Source organism: Nicotiana sylvestris, chromosome 2, assembly GCF_000393655.2.
Source record: "Nicotiana sylvestris chromosome 2, ASM39365v2, whole genome shotgun sequence".
NCBI lineage: Eukaryota > Viridiplantae > Streptophyta > Magnoliopsida > Solanales > Solanaceae > Nicotiana > Nicotiana sylvestris.
The window spans coordinates 122,477,161-122,497,375 of record NC_091058.1 but is presented as its reverse complement, the minus strand read 5'-3'; the positions used below and the strand labels follow the sequence as shown (position 1 = coordinate 122,497,375).

The 20,215-nt window shown below is 35.7% G+C and overlaps 1 protein-coding gene across 3 annotated transcripts; it reads right to left on the bottom strand.

Annotated features, from left to right (window-relative positions):
* Positions 1 to 13,211: 13,211 nt before the first annotated feature.
* LOC104210328 (probable methyltransferase PMT9) lies at positions 13,212 to 17,884 on the bottom strand. 3 transcript variants are annotated; one of them, XM_009759206.2, is made up of 8 exons: positions 17,451 to 17,884; positions 17,166 to 17,330; positions 16,802 to 16,984; positions 16,119 to 16,713; positions 15,732 to 15,844; positions 15,397 to 15,617; positions 13,632 to 13,955; positions 13,212 to 13,424 (listed from the first exon to the last, which is right to left on the bottom strand). In XM_009759206.2, exons 1-7 carry the CDS (start codon positions 17,697 to 17,699, stop codon positions 13,643 to 13,645), a joined length of 1,839 nt encoding a protein of 612 aa, XP_009757508.1. In that variant the 5' UTR covers positions 17,700 to 17,884; the 3' UTR covers positions 13,212 to 13,424; positions 13,632 to 13,642. The 3 variants fall into 3 exon arrangements, with proteins under 3 accessions (XP_009757508.1, XP_009757507.1, XP_009757509.1); XM_009759205.2 differs by lacking the exon at positions 13,212 to 13,424 and having other exon boundaries at positions 13,440 to 13,955; XM_009759207.2 differs by lacking the exon at positions 13,212 to 13,424 and having other exon boundaries at positions 13,440 to 13,955; positions 17,443 to 17,530.
* Between the last annotated feature and the right edge of the window lie 2,331 nt (positions 17,885 to 20,215).

The window sequence follows — 20,215 nt, the reverse complement described above, 5'->3', positions numbered from 1 at the left end:
TGTGGTGTTCTTCTTATGGTTTGTGGTGAATTGAGGAAGAAGCAAACTGAATGAGCGGGAAAATCGCAATTGTTTTGGTCACCTATTTATCACTTGCCTGTATTCTTTTGGATACCTATTTGTTATATATTTGCACCTCTTATTTTGGACAACTATTTATTATTCAGCATCTACATAGAAAAAACTTAGCCATAACAAATGAAAACATGACATATCTTATTATTTTTATTTTATTTTACGACTTAAGTATATTTTATTTCCAACTATTTGTGGGATTATTGTTGTTGTTGTTACTATTAAGTATATAATGATAGGGTGCAATCTTTTTGGATACGTGATTTTGCCCCAGAGCGTTGGAATCTTGTGGAAAACAAAAGGCTAGTATTTATGTGTAAAAAGATAGAGGGACGGACCCATATCTATCGATTTTTTAATCATACGCAACAGATTCGTTGTAAAGAAAATATAAAGTGAGGGTGAATTGACAATTTGCGGTAAATGATTTTGATTGCCGTATTTGATATGTATACTCTTCTTGTCCCAAAAAGAATAACGTGGTGGAAGTAGGTGAATGCACATTAGTGTGCCAGTTTCTTATTTTTTATATTGGAACTACATATTTACAAAAACTAGATAAAAAATGTACTAAAATCTCTTTTTTATTTGAAAACCTTCAGAATATACTTAATAAACACGTAGTTAAGAGAAAAAAACGATTCCTAATTTAGTATAGTGTCGTACATGTTTTCTTCTATATGTAAACTTGGAGGAGGAAAAGTTGAAACTTGGAGTTCAATTAAAGTGTTTCTGTAAAGCATCTACTATATCTGTAAATAGATTGCAATGCAAATAAAGTAACACAAAGAAAAGTGGAAGCATATTGTATAGGCCATCCAGATCGGATACTGTACTTGTAACTAGAACAACCTTTTTGGACTGCATAAACTATAACAGAATGCAGATGCAATTGGAAATAATTTTCATCATATATATATATTAAAAGTAGGAAGCCCTTTAGCTAAAAATTAAATTACTAAAATGCCCTTTTAAGTAACATAAAACTCTACTTATAAAAATAAATAAATAAATAATAATAATAATAGATTTATTTGAAGGGATGCAATCCTTCGTATAGTAACTAATTCGACTCACGAACGGCTCCTGTTTTTCACTTGGTGTTGACCAATAATACATTGGGAACAATTCATTATCTATAAGCTAAAGGCTATCTTCAGAAACTTGCAACCAGTTAATTAAGATATCCTGGCGCCTTTTTCATAGCACACTAACAAAGTAAGAGCTTTTGCTTTTATCCTCCTTTTAAGTCCACAATATTATGTATTTTCTTCTTCTTCACTTCAAATAAAGTGATTGTTATATTTTCTTATTTTATTTCTCTTCGTGTACTTGATTGTTAGAGTTTCACCGGGCCTTATCTCATTTTTCCTCTTTTGCTGGGCGAACACCTATGATACTATATTTTGAGTCTTAGTATAATTCTACATTTCTTTGACCGGTTCAATTGATGATTATTTTATTAATTTTTTTGGTATTCCTTTTTAAAAAAATTCTTACTATGATAATTGTCATTCAACAATTAAGAAAAAAAATACTTATTGTTGAGTTTCTTTTTAATATGGAAAGGTATTAAAAAGAGGATAAATGGGAAATGGAGGGAAATGAAAATTTTGAGTAAAATTTTAAGTTTGCCTCTCTTTTTAATGAGACATTGTCCCTCATTGGTAGAGGAAAAGTAGTTTAGTGGGTTTATATACAAATGCACTTCATGTAGCTCTTAAAGAGTTAGGAAGAAGGCAAGCATCGCGCCGTCGTCGTCGCTCGCTCGGTTCGGCTTCGGCTTCGGCTTCGGCTTCGGCTTCGGCTTCGGCTTCGGCTTTGGAGATTGATTGATTAATTTTTTAGACCAAATTTATTTGTTAATAGTGAATATTAACGTAATATTATCCGTATTTGTAACGGATGTTTTCCAATCCGTGAATATTAATGAGCAAGTGCTTATTCCACCATGAGTAGTGCTTCAGTCACCATTGCCATATTGATTGCTCCATTAGTAAACAGCCTAGTGCTCTGTCCACCATGGCCAAGTGCTCCACTTCATGAGTGGCAGCGGGTCCATTTTTAGCAGTTAATTGCACTATAAATAGAGGGTGCAAGCAGCCTGTTGAAGACCCACTGAAAACTTGAGAGCAATTGATCTTCTCTTCACCGAAAACTCAACGTTAGCTATACTTTGCACTCCTTCCTCTCAGATTTTCCATACGAATTTCTGACTTCTCCTCCCTTATTCTGCATTGTTTTAAACTACTAAGAAAGCAACAGTAAGTGTGATTTGCTGCCGAACTTTGTGTTCGTTGAAACATTGGGGTTTGAAGTATTGCTACACCAGTGTGTAATTCGTTCTATCGTGGGAGGAAATAATCCATAACCTTTGGTACTAGGAGGGGATTAAATTCCTTAAGGAAACATTGTAAATTCAGTGGGCTCGAATTAATTTGTGTTTCATTTATATCATTTATATTTATGTTAATAGGCTAACGTTTTAATTTCCATAATCATTATTTTACAAATACAGGAGGAACAACAAGCTTAAGGAATTTAATAATTTTAATTTCTGTATTTGTGTTATTCTTATTATTCTGGAAACTTAAAACCTTTGTGGTTTTGTGTACTCCCATTTGGAGAGTAAAGCCTTCGTGGCATTTTGTTGGAGATTAAAATCTACGTGATTTTTCACTCCAGTTTTAAACTTTTATTAATGTTTGTATGTGTCATTTTTTTTTCAGAAAAAAAAAATGGCGAATGACGGAAATCAAGTTGTTTCGATGATGACTGCCAACGCATCGACAAGTCGAACTCCAGCGTTGGCACCAGCAGAGAAACCCGAAAAATTTTCTGGGATGGATTTCAAGCGCTGGCAGCAGAAGATGTTCTTCTACCTGACTACGTTATGTCTACAGAAGTTCATCAATGAAGATGTTCCTGATCTTCCAGATGAAACTCCAGAGAATGAAAGCTTTCTCGTGATTGAGGCGTGGAAGCATTCTTACTTCTTGTGCAGGAATTATATTCTTAGCGGACTGGAGGATAATCTGTATAATGTATACAGTGGCATGGAGACGTCAAAAGAATTGTGGAATGCGCTTGAAAAGAAATACAAAACTGAAGATGTCGGGATGAAGAAATTCATCGCTGCAAAATTTTTGGACTACAAAATGGTAGATAGCAAGTCTGTTATTACCCAAGTCCAGGAATTGCAAGTGATTATTTATGATTTACTTACTGAAGGTATATTTCAAATGAATATTGATGTTGAAAGTAAAATTTTTAGTAATTTTACTAACGGAATTTTCATTAAAGGTCTTGTCATCAATGAAGCATTCCAAGTAACAGCAATAATTAAGAAGTTGCCTCCATTGTGGAAGGACTTCAAAAATTATTTGAAACATAAACGAAAGGAGATGTCCCTTGAAGATCACATTGTCGATTGAGAATCGAAGAGGACAATAAAGCTGCTGAAAGGAGAGGTCGTGGAAATTCAACAATAATGGGAGCAAATATTGTTGAAGATAACAAAAAGAGAAAGAAGGCTTCCGGTCCGAAATACAACCCAAGCAAGAAGCGATTCAGTGGAAACTGCTACAACTATGGGAAAACCGGACACAAATCTACGGAGTGTCGTGCTCGGAAGAAAGACAAGCAAAGGGGTCAAGCAAACATGGTAGAAAAGCATGATGATGTTGATGACTTGTGCGACATGCTTTCTGAATGCAACCTGGTAGGAAACCCAAAGGAGTGGTGGATTGATTCTGGAGCCACTCGCCATGTTTGTGTTGTGAGGGAAGCATTTTCTACATATTCTTCTGCTAGACCCGAAGAGACGCTCTCTATGGGAAATGCTGCTACAACAAAAATTGAAGGATACGGTAAGATATTTCTCAAGATGACTTCTGGTAAGGTCATGACTTTGAACAACGTCCTTCATGTTCCCGAGATTAGGAAGAACTTAGTCTCTACTGGACTTCTTGTAAAGCACGATTTCAAGTGCGTTTTTGTATCTGACAAGGTAGTGATTAGTAAGAATGAAATGTTTATAGGAAAATGTTACCTTACTGAGGGCCTTTTCAAGCTGAATGTAATAGTTGTTGAAACTAATAATAAAACTTCAGCTTCTTCTTACTTACTTGAGTCAAATGATTTATGGCATGTACGTTTAGGGTCATGTCAATTATAAAACCTTGCGAAAAATGATTAACTTGGAAGTATTGCCTAAGTTTGAATGCGAAAAATCAAAATGTCAAATATGTGTGGAATCTAAGTATGTTAAACATCCTTATAAGTCGGTTGAAAGGAATTCAAATCCTTTAGACTTAATTCACACAGATATTTGTGACATGAAGTCAATACCATCTCGCGGTGGAAAGAAGTATTTCATAACTTTTATTGACGATAGTACTCGATATTGCTATGTTTACTTACTTAATAGTAAAGATGAAGCAATAGACGCATTCAAGCAATACAAAAATGAAGTTGAAACGCAACTTAACAAGAAAATCAAAATGATAAGAAGTGATAGGGGTGGTGAATATGAATCTCCTTTTGAACAAATATGTTTAGAATATGGAATTATTCATCAAACAACAACCCCTTACACGCCCCAATCCAATGGGATTGTGGAACGAAAGAATCGTTCATTAAAGGAGATGATGAACACATTATTGATAAGTTCTGGTTTGCCACAGAACTTGTAGGGGGAAGCCGTTCTTACGGCTAACCGAATACTAAATCGAGTACCTCATAGCAAAACACAATCCATTCCATATGAAAAATGGAAAGGAAGGAAGCCCAACTTAAATTATTTTAAAGTGTGGGGGTGTTTAGCAAAAGTGCAAGTTCCTAAACCCAAAAGGGTAAAAATAGGACCGAAAACAGTTGATTGCATTTTCATTGGATATGCGACCAATAGTAAAGCATATCGATTTCTGGTTCATAAATCAGAAAATTCCGACATTCATAACAATACGGTTATAGAATCAGATAATGCTGAGTTCTTTGAATATATATATATCCGTATAAAAAGGAAAGCGAGTCGATTGGTGAAGGATCTAAATGATCTCGGGAAGAAACAAAAGAAAGTACATTTAATCAGGGGGATCGAAGACGCAATAAACGTCAAAGAACGTCTACTTCGTTTGGACCAGATTTTGTGACTTTCTTATTGGAAAATGAGCCTCGAACATTTAAAGAAGCTATGTCTTCTTCGGAATCATTGTTCTGGAAAGAGGCAGTCAATAGTGAAATAGAATCCATATTGAACAACCATACATGGGAATTGGTTGATCTTCCTCCTGGAAATAAACCTTTGGGTTCTAAATGGATTTTTAAGAGAAAAATGAAAGATGATGGCACTATTGATAAATTTAAGGCAAGACTTGTTGTCAAAGGGTATAGACAACGAGAAGGTCTTGACTACTTTGATACATACTCCCCAGTTACAAGGATTACGTCCATACGGATGTTAGTAGCATTAGCTGCAGTGTATGGTCTTGAAATTCATCAAATGGATGTTAAAACGGCCTTCTTAAATGGAGAGTTGGAGGAAGAAATTTACATGGAACAACCTGAAGGGTTTGTGGTTCCAGGTAAAGAAAATAAGGTATGTAGACTTGTTAAGTCCCTTTACGGACTAAAACAAGCACCCAAACAATGGCATGCGAAATTTGACCAAACAATATTGTCAAATGGTTTTAAGATAAATGAATGTGATAAATGTGTGTACATTAAAAATGTTCCAAATCACATAGTCATTGTTTGCCTATATGTGGATGATATGTTGATAATGAGTAATAACATTGCCAACATAAATGCTACTAAGCGTATGCTAACTAGCAAGTTTGATATGAAGGACTTGGGAATTGCAGATTTAATTTTGGGGATTAAGATCCAAAAGACTCCTCAAGGCCTGGCATTGTCACAATCTCATTATATTAAGACAGTACTTGAAAAATTCAAGCACTTGGGCTTTAAAGTTGCAAAGACTCCAATTGACGTGAATCTTGCACTAGCAAAGAACAAAGGCCAAAGCATATCACAATTGGATTATGCTCGTGTGTTGGGATGCTTAATGTACATCATGAATTGTACACGACCAGATATAGCTTGTGCTATAAGTAAACTAAGTCGATACACGAGCAATCCAGGTCAATCTCATTGGATGGCAATGAAACGAGTTTTGGGATACTTAGAACATACCCAAAACTTTGATTTGCACTACAGTAAATATCCTGCGGTGATTGAAGGATATTGTGATGCAAATTGGATCACTGGTTCAACTGATTCGAAGTCCACAAGTGGATATGTATTCACCATTGGTGGAGGAGCGGTATCTTGGAAGTCCTCCAAACAAACTTGTATTGCCCGCTCTACAATGGAGGCTGAGTTCATAGCCTTAGATAAAGCCGGTGAAGAAGCTGAATGGCTCCGGAATTTCTTGGAAGACATTCCATTTTGGCCCAAATCGTTGGCACCAATATGCATACACTGTGATAGCCAAGCGGCAATTGGAAGGGCTGGGAGCGTTATGTATAACGGTAAATCTCGTCATATACGACGAAGACATAAAACCGTTAGGCAACTTCTCTCTAGAGGAATTATCACGATTGACTATGTAAAGTCAAGTGATAATGTGTCAGATCCACTTACAAAAGGCCTAACTAGAGAGGTAGTTGAGAAATCATCGAGGGGAATGGGACTATGGCCAAGAACAAGTCATTGTGGCGGTAACTCTACCTAGAAGACTGGAGATCCCAAGATCTAGGTTCAAGGAGATCAAACAAAGTCATTAATGACGGTTCAACATTGTCAACAAAATTTGTTTTAGTCCATTCTCGTGATGAGACAATGTTCAGTACCAAGGATAAAGCATTAAGGCTTTTTAATGATTTCTAAATTTGATACAGGGTATATCAAATAGTGTATCTATGAGATGACACGTTTAGGAATCACCTATGTATGTGTGAAGTGTTAGCCGCTTCAAGGAGAATTTTGCAAGGCCAATTCTCTACGCACTTATGAAACCAGGCAGTGTTCATGGCTGAAACGAACACAACAATGAGAACCAAAGACGGTTAAGGGATTGATTGTGTGACTTATGGTTGTCTAGGTATACACTAAAGTTCGACGGTTCAAAGATATCAAATCTACCGATTGACCGAGTATATCCGACATAAGTTCACTACGGAAAGTTCAAAGGGAAACCTACTTATCCAGATGCAATTAATCCTTGCGTGCAAATCACACAAGTCTTCATGCATACTTCCGTGATATAGCCATTCCCCATTCATGTGGGGGATTGTTGAGTTTCTTTTTAATATAGAAAGGTATTAAAAAGAGGATAAATGGGAAATGGAGGGAAATGAAAATTTTGAGTAAAATTTTAAGTTTTCCTCTCTTTTTAATGAGACATTGTCCCTCATTGGTAGAGGAAAAGGAGTTTGGTGGGTTTATATACAAATTCACTTCATGTAGCTCTTAAAGAGTTAGGAAGAAGGCAAGCCTCGCGCCGTCGTCGCTCGCTCGGCTCGGCTTCGGCTTCGGCTTCGGCTTCGGTTTCAGAGATCGATTGATTGATTAATTTTTTAGACCAAATTTATTTGTTAATAGTGAATATTAACATAATATTATCCGTGTTTGTAACGGATGTTTTTCAATCCGTGAATATTAATGAGCAAGTGCTCATTCCACCATGAGTAGTGCTCCAGCCACCATTGCCATATTGATTGCTCCATTAGTAAACAGCCTGGTGCTCTGTCCACCATGGCCAAGTGCTTCACTTTATGAGTGGCAGCGGGTCTATTTTTAGCAGCTAATTGCACTATAAATAGAGGGTGCAAGCAGCCTGTTGAAGACCACTGAAAACTTGAGAGCAATTGATCTTCTCTTCACCGAAAACTCAACGTTAGCTATACTTTGCACTCCTTCCTCTCAGATTTTCCATACGAATTTCTGACTTCTCCTCCCTTGTTCTGCATTGTTTTAAACTACTAAGAAAGCAACAGTAAGTGTGATTTGCTGCCGAACTTTGTGTTCGCTGAAACATTGGGGTATGAAGTACCGCTACACCAATGTGTAATTCGTTCAATCCTGGGAGGAAATAATCCATAACCTTGGGTACTAGGAGGAGATTAAATTCCTTAAGGAAACACTGTGAATTCAGCGGGCTCGAATTAATTTGTGTTTCATTTATATCATTTATATTTACGTTAATAAGCTAGCGTTTTAATTTCCATAATCATTATTTTACAAATACAGGAGGAACAACACTTATTAACTGTCGAAAATAAAGCTCTCCACACACACACACACACACATACGTATATATATATATATATATATATATATATATATATATATATATATATATATATATTAACAATGAATTAACAATATCTTATTAAAGTTTTCTAATAGTTCTTCCATGCAGTTTTTGTTGTTGTTGTTGTTGTTATTTAGTAACACTAAATTCAATTTTATAAAAGTAAAAGGAAAAATCATAATTAGGTACTTGCAGTGTTCTTAAAAAGCATGGGCATATGGCGAAACATTTTATATATGCCTCATCAAGGCTTAAGCCCTAGGGGTATTTTATATTTAGTATTTTATAAATTAATAAATAAATATATAAATAAAAAGTATATTAAAATTATAAAAAATAAAAAATTAGTATATATATATATATTACTAACATGCTAACATGTGTATGAATCATTAAAAAATCTTGAAAAAGTGAATGACGTAAAGATGCATTACACCAATAACATAATTATGATAAAACATAATTAGAGTTGTAACTATGATACTCTATCCTAATAATACAAAGATAAAAATGACAATAACACAATTATTATTTTAAACCTAAAACTAGATAACAAATTAATATTCATTATAATAGAAATAGCTAGGCTAGAGTCTTCAAAACATAAACTACACTGGAGCAATACCAAAAGAATTCTAAAACTAAAAGCTATCTTGAAAAAGACAAATTGAAGAATGCTAAAAAATCTTGAAGAAAATAAAGCATAAAGAAGAAAAACACAAGCATGGAAGTATGGTAAGTATTGATGGATAAAACTTTTGGCTTTTTAATTTACACTTTGCATACAAAGATCTAAAGGGTATATGTTACTCTGTAATCAACAAAGAGAGATTAAGATTATGAAATTAAAACAAACAATTAGAAAAAGCTTTTTAACTTTTTAAGATTTTTTAGTTTGAAAATTTACTATGAGTTAAATTTTGGATATTTAACTTTCCAATAAAGATTTATAAAGTAATTATGTTTTAAATTTGGAAAGGTTCTCGGGGCTTACATTCCAAATGAACACCCAGAATGTTGAGGCTTATACCCAGACGAACAATCGAAAGATTGAGTCTTACACCCGACGACATTTACGTCTCAAGGTGTTTTTGGTCGCTTCGCCTCGGAGCTCGCCCGAAAAACGTCTTTAAAAACACTAGGTACTTGCATATTTCAAACTATTATTTGCCATCATAATGTTGTATTTCAAATGGTAAATTTTTCAAATTTGGTTCTCAGAACTAAAGAATTCGCATACGACAAATATTACATTTCTTAATCTGAAAAAGAAAATACATGTCATTTAGTATAACTAAGTTTAATTATAACAAACTAAAAGAAAAAATAATAAATAGGTTCTTTCACATTTCAAAATCTTATTGATCTTCGTAATATTGTAGGTTAGATTTTATCTTTTTCATAGTTAGGCTGTCTGAAACTATAGTATTTACATATTATAATGGAAAACTTGAAAAACGGGATTGTTATTGTGACTATAATAGATTGATTAGATGTAAACTCAAAGTGTATTAACATTAACGTTATTATTATTATTATTATTATTATTATTATTATTATTATTATTTTCTAAAGTTTGATGAGAAAAAAGAGAAAAAAGAAGATAATGTCAAAATAATCTCACGATAAGATATTCTGAATTAATTATTAAATAAGATATTTTAATTTAATTATTTAGTTAATTTTCATGAAAAATGATCAATTTACGTGTTATATGGATAAGTTAATGTATTTAAGCAATTTTATATTTAAGATATAAGTATAATCATACAATAGTTAGTTTACGGGGAGAATTGACGCTGAAATTCTTGAAAAATGAAAGATGAGAAAATTATCCTTTGTTTTTATGATGTCAGAGTCTTAATTTAAAAAGATATTACACAAATAATCTTATGCAATTCACAAGAATCTTTATTTTTATTGCATTTGCAAGGGATATCAATGTCAATAACAAAAGTTGATCTGGTTATAAAAAAATCACTAAAACGGATGAAAGAAACATACACCAGGAATATCATTTAAGAAATATTATGTGAGATACACCTTTATTATATATTCGTATCATATTAAATTAAAATAAGTAAAATATCACATGCATCTAATTAAAGTTTAATTCTTCTTCTCATAAATTCACAGATATCCAATTATCTTAACCTCGACAAACAAGTTACCAAACGACGATCTACATTGATCTCTCACAAAAACTTAAGCTTTATCCTTTCATGTCTAATTATGTATTTAAACCTTAATTTTAATAATATTGATATTATTTTACAAAATGATATAATACATAACAAGATATACATGTGCAATGCACGTGCCGAAAAACTAGTATTATACTTAAAGTAGGAAGCTCTTACCTTCAAATGTTAATTTACCATTTTGTCCCTGATGCAAATAATAAACATTCAATTAAATAATTCATATTTTGTTTATTTAATTTTACCCTCTATTTAATTGTATGATACTTGCGTGGGATCATTTCGAGTGAATTGAAAATTAAATTTGCCATTTAATTAGGGTCCTATTAAATGGTTTATTATGAATACTATGAACGTGGGACTTAAAGAAATTATCACTTACAAAAGTGATGTTCAGAAATTTTTTGGCTTTCTCTGTCATCCTTTCTCCATCTGCACCAATAACCATCCATTACCTTAATAAATTGCTAATCATTTATCGTATCTGTTGAAGAATATTATCAGTCTACTGATGAGCTTACATAAATAGAGTGATAAATCAGTGATACACATACCATCATCATTAGAAGAAACAATAGAGGAAATTAAGCTGCAGATTTATGCAAGCAACACTCTCCACTGTTATTATTTATCTTGCGATGCGATAAATAATTAAGATCTTCTACTAAGATTAGAAGGAGAAGAAGCGGTAATAGAGAAGTTGCAAAAACGTTGCATCATCGCTCAAGACGATATTTTTTTTGGTTTTTCACCCGGTATCCGGTACCCGCACTGGAGTCCGACTATATCCGGATTCGTGCCGGGTAGGGCCCCATTCGGGGGTAGCGCTCCCTATCAAGGATTTTTCCATACCCAGGCTCGAACTCGAGACCTCTAGTTAAGGGAGGAGCAGCCACATCCGCTGCACCACGTTCTTTTGTGGTGTCGCTCGAGACGATAACATTATTAATATTCTCTACCAAGGACTACTTTCTATTTTTCTTCTTTTTCGAAATATTTGTTGCCTATGGAAGTCAATATTGGAACCAGAAAGAATAACAAGTAGAAAGAATTCAGAAATGCGGCCAGCAAATATGCTATTTTTTCTCCATTTACAAAGATGTTAAGCCTATAGACTAAGAAAAGTCCCTAATTAGATATCACATTTAATACTTATGTGTTGAAAATGTCCCTCTGTTTTTTTCTACGATCTGCTGTAGGGAATTGCGTATAATCCTATATATGTCATGCTCTAATCTTTTTTTTTTTTAATATAAGACATCATGCTTCAAGTTCATTTTTTGTTGGGTATCCTGTATTTATTTTCTTTTATAATTTGATTACGTGAGATATGTGTTTACTGCCTGATTATTGCTATTAAGAGGTTCACCTTTAATACTCCTAGTACTTTTTAACAAGATCGTTCACATGTTTATCTGTTTATATCAAGTCTTTTTCCCTGTGAAGGATGCATACCAAATGATTCATTTCAGACCGCAACACTTTATTATTTGGTACTGTTGTCAAATTCATTCTTTCTGTCAAGGCTTAATTTGGTGTTATAATCTTTTTAAAGGTTAATTCGATTATTGCATCACAAAATTGATAATAACTATATAAGTTATAATTACTTTTATTAAATTATTATGATATTCGTACATATTGTTAACTGAAGCTTTTCCTATCAAACTATAATAATTACTATAGTGTGCTTAAATTATAATTAGATTGTGGAATGTTACACTATTATTTTTCCTAATATAGTCGTGCTATGTTTTTCATGAAGTACTAAAATGTCAAAACTGCCAACATCTGCACATAATTTCTACTAGAGACTGAACCAAGATTTCAAATTTATGGGTGAGATTCTAATCATTTTAAGCTCAGGGTTCTACTGTAGCTCGGTTACCTATTGTTATATTTTATAATATAATTATATTTATACAATTCAATTAGTTTATATTTTTTGTCAATTCAAAGATGAAAGGACTAACAATTTTGAATCAGATGAATGATACATGTATGTGCAGTTAGATTTATATACATCAATTAAATATTTCAAAAACTATTATCTCTATCACAAATAATTACTATTTTTGTGTAGGTGTACACTATGAAATTGACAATGATTTACTAGTTATCCTAAGGAATATATATGTTGATCGAATTTCTGGACATCTTCTACAAAACGCTACTTTCATTCGACAACTTCTTAATAAGTTTGGAGCTGTAAAAAGGTGGAGGCTACAATTTCTATTAAAAAAAAGGGCGAAAATTTTACGTAAAATAATTGCAATCATAGCCGACGTCTAAATTAAGTGCTTTTGACATACAGAAAAGGAATTACTGTCAAGTTGAAGTATTTGATATATTATAAGAATTTCTTAATTGAAGGCGTTCAAATATTACTTTTGAAATTCATTTGATAGCAACATGCAATGATAATAAATATTGGTTGAATAAACTCACCATTCTTAAGTACGAGCTTTTATTGTTTCTCTCCAGTTTCTGTGCAACTCATCGCGCATGTAATTTTCTAAAAAATATTTGTAATAACTAGCATGAGATACACGTGCAAAGCACGTGTTCAAGAACTAGTTTAGACATAAACAAGAATGAACCTTCATATCTATCAACAATTCAAAAATGTAACAACCCACTTTTCAATTTCAAGGGAATGTTTAGTTTTTTTTAGGTTTTTATGGACCAAACTAACTACAAAATATGGCTGTAAAGAACATAACTCCAACCCCCCTCCCCCCTTTGCAGATGTATATCAGAAGTCTGCACTTTTGCAGATAGTACACTGATCTTTTGTAATCAAACAGAGATCCGGAATCCAGTTTTCGTTCCTGAAACACACAGAATTAGCCAAACCAAAAATCAGTTAAAACTATCGAAAGATAGTTCCAACATTGTCATTGATGAAGTAGACACATATAACACATTGGCCATCAGCCAGATCCTGGCAACGACTCGCTGCTGCATTTGAATTTTGAACAATGATTGAAATGAGGAGAATTGAATCACAAGTCCATTCGCTAAGAAAAACTACATACCAAAAATGCCATTAGATTGTAAATTTCTCCTGCCAAAGTTTCTTTCTTGCGATTAAAACTTTTTCTTCGCTCAAGGAGAGAGCATCGGTCCGTGGTTCTACCTCTGATGACCATCCATCCCATTTTAGCGCAGTCAACAATTTTCTTACAGAGTTTATTATATGAGGATTATCTCTTATAATGACAACTCCTTCTGGCCGTAGCATGCGGTCCATCTCAATAAGCAGATCCTCAATACTGCAGCCTCGTTCTTCTGTCTCCGAGAGAATCATCCAGGCATGAAGTAGGTCATACGTACGTGGGTACGTTGAAAATGACTCACACCTAATTATATATGATGGTTAGTCCTCAGCAAATTGAAGGTACAAGTTAGAAGGTATATTTTGCAAGACTACGACAAAAATGCTTCTATCTGTTTCCTCCTTGCTTGTCCATACCATAGGCATGACCTACTTTCTAATTTGAGTTATTTCAAAAGATTGACCTTTTAATAGATGTCTATATGTGACCTTTACCTCTTTCATAGATGTTAAGCACAAAATATTAGTCTTGTGTTATTCAGGTATTGATATGAAACATTTTCCTTAAACTAGTACCTCTTCGACTAAATCCAATCAATATTTTCACAATGTGACATGTAATACAATTAATATTTCACTGCACTTGGAAGGTCGTGGAAATTTAGGCAGAAGAGCTGTACATTTACATAAAAGAACGAACAAATTCATTATTCATGACAAAAACATCGTGATATATGCCACAAAACTATTTATTACTGCAACCAAATTCTCATGGTAGTTATGAATAGTCTCCTTTTCTTGGAAAGCACTGTTTAGACAAGGCCTTCTTGCTGTTAGTTATTAGTTCATAGGTATTAAGCTAATTGTGCTTCTGTTCTGCTTCATATGAAAACAAAAAGGAAAACATCACTTTTTAGGCTTTAAAAAGGAAAGACATACTAATCTTGGGATATCTACCAAAGGCTTCAGTTAATTGGCTGCTGGTAATAGGAAATATAATCATGGCTAATCAACATCATGGAACGTGGCAATATAGATATCAAGCAGGTGTATCACACTATATACGTTCTCATAGTGGAGCATACCTATAGCTAATCCTTCACATATAGCTTAAAGCCTGAGGATTCCTGCCATAGTCGTTTCATCAAAGTCAAAAGCAAAAGATAAGTAAAATGTTGAACTCTTTCTCGATTTCCATTTCCATCTGTTCCAAAGCTCCTATAGGTCCAACTTAGATAAGTTTAAGTTATTACTTTTCTGTTTCACATTTCTGTTTCACACTGGAAGTTTAAAGTCAATTACAAATATACTGAGACTTTCTAGATGGCGGAAAAAGAGATACGAGTAAAGATAATCTATAAAGAAGAACATCAAGTCTTAACTGAGGAATGGGTATAAACTTAAGAATAACAGAGAGGGATTAGCATATTTCATTCGCAGCTTCTTCATAATTTTTATTTTCAATTTTTTTTATCCACAAATTTAGGAATTTTATAAAGTTCAAGCTCTTCTGTAAATTTATAAAGAAAAAAGAAAGCTACACAAGTCACTGGTAATCTGCCAATTTCCAAGAACTGATGTACAAAAAATCAGAAAGAAATCTGGATTTCAAAGAGCGCATAGTAGGCAGTTAGCAGTAGGCTGACCATATGCCACAAAAGAATAGCAATAATTATGCTTGTCCATGGGAACAGGGAAAAGGGGTGCAAAGAGAACAATGTCCCAAAGAGTGGAAAGTGGCGCACCAGTCATGAACTGTTCCAATCAAGCCTCGATCATATATTATTTTCATTCTTGATGACAAGTTAGGAGGAGCAACGTTCATCACCCAAATGTCCTTATCCTTTAGTGCAGCTGCAAACCCACCGAGGTTTGAGTTCATGTCCATGACATTCCTAAATGAGTTCTTTTGGATAAGAGACTTCATCTGCTTCCAATAGTCAATCACTCTGTCATGCCATACGCTCTGAAAAAGTATATACATATATTAATTAGCTAACAGACAAATTGAACAAGAAACAGAAACCATTTAATGAAATCCAACAGAAATTCTGTCTTCCCTCTGATTTTACAAACTTACAGTGTCTTTATGGAATTCCTCCAAAGTGACACCAATTTCCTCCAAGCGAGGTGGCGGAGCCGTAAGCCTCTTTGGCCAAGGTAATAGTCCAGTCCCTTTTTCCTTATGCACCTCTTCATTAACATATAATAGCAAGATTATCAGATTAAAGAAGATTATAAGTAAGCATAATCTCCTCGCAGGAAGTAGATGAATTAGAATGACACAGTTACTAAGAGTGACAGTTCTATATGAGTTCTCACTTCTAAGATAGTCACACATTATGCACAGAGGAAAACAGGTTTTGACGCACAGTATAAGCAGAAAAGAATATCAGAAGCATACATATGACCAGCCATTCAAGATGTGGATTGAAAGAATATGAACCATTAGCAGTTGCCTACTCACTTGGTGAGTAAAGAGTGATGCAAGCCTTCATCGGTACGTTCCAAGCTTCATCGGGTTCATCACCAGACACGCACAGGGGAGGTTGGGTCCCCGGAGTTCTCTTCATATAACAGCTGTTACTCAGAGGTTTAGCCCATATCACAGTTTGGTCTCTCCTTGAAACAACTCTCCAACACATTCTTCTAAGTAGATCATACATAGCATTCCAAATTCTTCGATTCTCAGCATCATGCGCATAAGCTTCAGGTGAAGAGTATACAAAGTAACCACCTGGTCTGAGCAATCTGTCAAGTTCCAACAGAAGAATGCCGTCTCTTTGGAGCCAATCAATTCTACAACGTGAACAATGTGCCAACTCAAATGATCTGCTTGGATAAGGTAGTCTTTTGGTGCCCAAGACTCCTAGTGCAGATGGGATTCCCCTTTCTAATGCAAACTGTATTTGATTCTCGTGCACATCATTAGGAGCAAGCGACATAGCTATAATATCATGGGAAAGAAGATATGCTCCAAAGCTCGCAACACCACAGCCAACGTCAAGAACATTTCGTATGTTTCCGCCATTGCTAAGTTTTTCACCAGGAAATTTGAGCATCTACACAAGTACATACAAAACCGTTGAATTGTTATGCAACTATAAATGAATCATCCCGCAGCATAAGTAATGAATCGAGCTTAATTACCCCTGCAATTGCTGCAATGTATTTGTCCGCTCCATAATGGAAATGTGTTCCTCCACCAGGGAATTTTATTTTGTCTCCATCGACAACCATCCAATTTTGGTCCGACTTTTCCTGTGCAAGATGTGTATGGGGTATGTTTGCTTTCCACACTTGGTCTCTACTAGCTGGCCATCTAATTGGAATCTGGAAATCTAACAAGGACTTCGTTCGCATCAAAACTAAACACAAACAATAGCAATATCTAAAAGTAACCTCAGTAATGCACATGAGGACAAGTAGTAAACCAATTCAGGATCATGGTTTTGTACATTTCCCTTAACAAAAGAACCTCAGCTAACTAGTGAAAAAGCAATCAATTACTGACCTTGTAACCAGCTGGAGGGGGGATAAGACAGTTGTAACGACGTTGAGGAGGGGGACAATGCCTCTCATAATGCTCCATAACAGTCAAATTAAGCCTCAATCTCAATTGATATATCAAATTTCTGTCAAGGCAAGGTATCAACTCTGAATACCTTGTATCACAAACCTAAAATGACAGTTCAAAGGAAGAACAGAATCAAACAATAAGCAAAGCCACAGTAAAGACGCAAACTTACAACAACAACAAAAAAAAACAATTAGCAAAAATCCAGAATTACATGCATACAGGAATACTTTTTGGAACTTCAAGAGACAGTTCTTGATCATCAAAATCCATGTCCACGCGCCTATAGTGTGACATCCCAGTGACGCGATCAGAACCATCTTCAAAAGCGAAAGGGCCACGCGCTCTAGGAAGACCAGGAGCAATAAACGAACAATTGTACAGACAAATCAAACCCAAGAACACAATCATCCCAAATATAGCATATTTCAACAGCTTGGGTCTGTGAAGTAACTCCTTTTTTTGCTTCATTTTTAATTTGCAAAAACAAAAAGAAATACCCACTTCCAAGATTTCTGCTACTCAAACACTGGTTAAACTTAAAGACCAAGTAGCAGATCCATTTCTGACATTCCAAGCAAAGAATTAAGAGACTGTTCAATGCCCATAAAAGGAGTGTCCAAGATTCACTTTATTTAGTTGAGGTACAAAGTAATACCCTGAAATTGAGAGGACTGTGTTAAGAGTTGGTAGTATAATATGTGGAAAGTGATGACGGCGTTGAACGCCGTTTTAAGCTCACTGTTGGTTGGTTACTGTTAGTGGCTCTTTTCAAGAAAAGTCGATAGACAAAGTAGCGGTGTAAATCAACTACAACGAGTCGTTTGTTTCCTATTGGACATGAAGAAAAATCTTTTTTTGGTACAAAAAGAAAAATCTTGCTGACCTTTATCTATTTTCATCACTAAGAGATTGCCTCCTCTGTGTCCTTTTAATGAGTTTTAATACTTACCGTTTGACTCAAAAGATATCAAAATTTTTTTGAACAAAACAATCGAAGAAGATGAAGGGGTAAATCTTAGTCAGACATAATAAATTCCAAATCAAAGAACTAATTGTATGGATTGTATATAGGACGAAAAAGATGCAAACGATTTTATCGAAATTCAACATTGTGACTCTCATCGATCGATGAGGGACAACTTTACATGTTCTTCTGTAGATTGCTTCTTTCATATCAAGATTACAAGAAGAGAGCTTGGGAGAGAGAAAGGGGGGAGGACCCTCCCCAATCGAAGGTTTTCCCTTACTATATATAGTCCAGACACTCTTGCCCTTTACTTGGTCCGACGCTCTCTCGCCTCCAATGTGTCATGGTCGTCCTCTTAGACACTACTCTTTCCGACTCGATGGATGGCGGGAAAGGTATGTAGAGTGGGCTATGTTATCTTTCACTGCCCGGTCACTTAGGCGGGACGTTGGTCAGTTCGGTCGTGACGGTCAAATTTTGACCAATACAGTTAGGCCCTCCGTCTGTCGGGCTCGGCAGACGGATCATGATTGCTACAAATTCGAGCGAAATTTGACTTCTGACTTCTCATTCCTTAGTTACTTGGGTTTTAGGCGGGGTGGCGGCATTCTTTCGATACCCATTGACCGTTGCGGCGGTTTCGGAACCGAAACATCGTTTGGTATCAAAGCGTTGTTTCGTGGTAACCACCATTATGACACACGTTCCTGGGGAACTGAAACGTTTCGTGCCCTATCAGATTCGATTAGCGACTCTTGGGTTTCGTGCTCGGGGGATTTATGTGTCTTATAAATAGAGAGAGCTTATCATTCGGTTGACACACTTTTTTACCCTTTACTCGAGAGAATTCTGCAGATATACTTTCTTTCTAACACTCTAAGTTTTCGTTTGCCCTTAATCTACTGAAAATCTCCATCTTTTCCTTCCGTTGTCTTTTTGCCGCATCATCTCGATAAAATGGCTGGTGATTCCTCTCGCACCGATGTCCCTGCCACAGTTATGGCACCAGAAAGCGTTGCTCAGGCCACCAGAGGGGTAGATGCAGTGGAAGACGAGGAGGTCCCGTCGATAGTCGAGATTTTGCCTCTCCATGGGAGGGAATTGACCGACTTCAGCACTCATGCCGGGGCGGAGCCGGAGCCTGCCCCTTCTGTTCTGAGAGAAGCAAACATTGCAGAGTTGAAAACTAGGTGGGGGATCCCCGACTACGTCGACATACGACCGGCGGTAGGAAATGACATTATTCATTTTGACCGTCTTGGGTACTGTGTATTTTACGCCTACCCCTTCCTTATTGGATATACGCTTCCTCTTCCTCTCTTGGTGGTAGACTTCTGCCATTTTTATGAGGTATGCCCCGCTCAACTTTCATCGTACCTATACAAGTTGTTCCTTATGTTGCTCAAGTTTGCGGAACTCGGCGATCGTGAGATCACTTTGGACCATCTGCTCAGTATCTTCTCCCCTTAACTCATCTGCGGCACGATGCTTTACATGCATCCTCGGGGGTCGAAGAGTCTGGTGGTGAAGATGGATGGCAGGACCAATCGTCATTTTTATGAGAATTATTTCTATGTGCGGACTGAGCACATTGTGGCGGATCCGATGGGGCTCCCTAAGAAATGGAACTTTGCACCTATGTCTCATGTTTCTAGTAGGAGGTATATCCGACCATTTTTGTTACAGTACTAAATTATATTATGTTTTTGAAGCTGAGAAATTGCCGCCTCCCCTGTCGAAAATCTCCACGGGTGGGTGAGCGCCATTCTCCCTCATACGGCAGGGGTCTGCACATGGGCAGCCTTTTATGACAAGTATGGGCGCATGCCTCTTTCTGGTAAGATGTCGTTTCTGTTCGCCGTTTTTCTTTTCTCTCTCTTTGTATTTAATTCCTCATGTGTTGTTCATTGGTGTCAAAGAGGGTGAGGAGAGTGAGGGCTCCTCCGTTGGCTTTCCGGCAACCGGCCTCATCTACTCACCCTACCGCGGTACCCACCGCCCGACCTTCGTCGAGTGC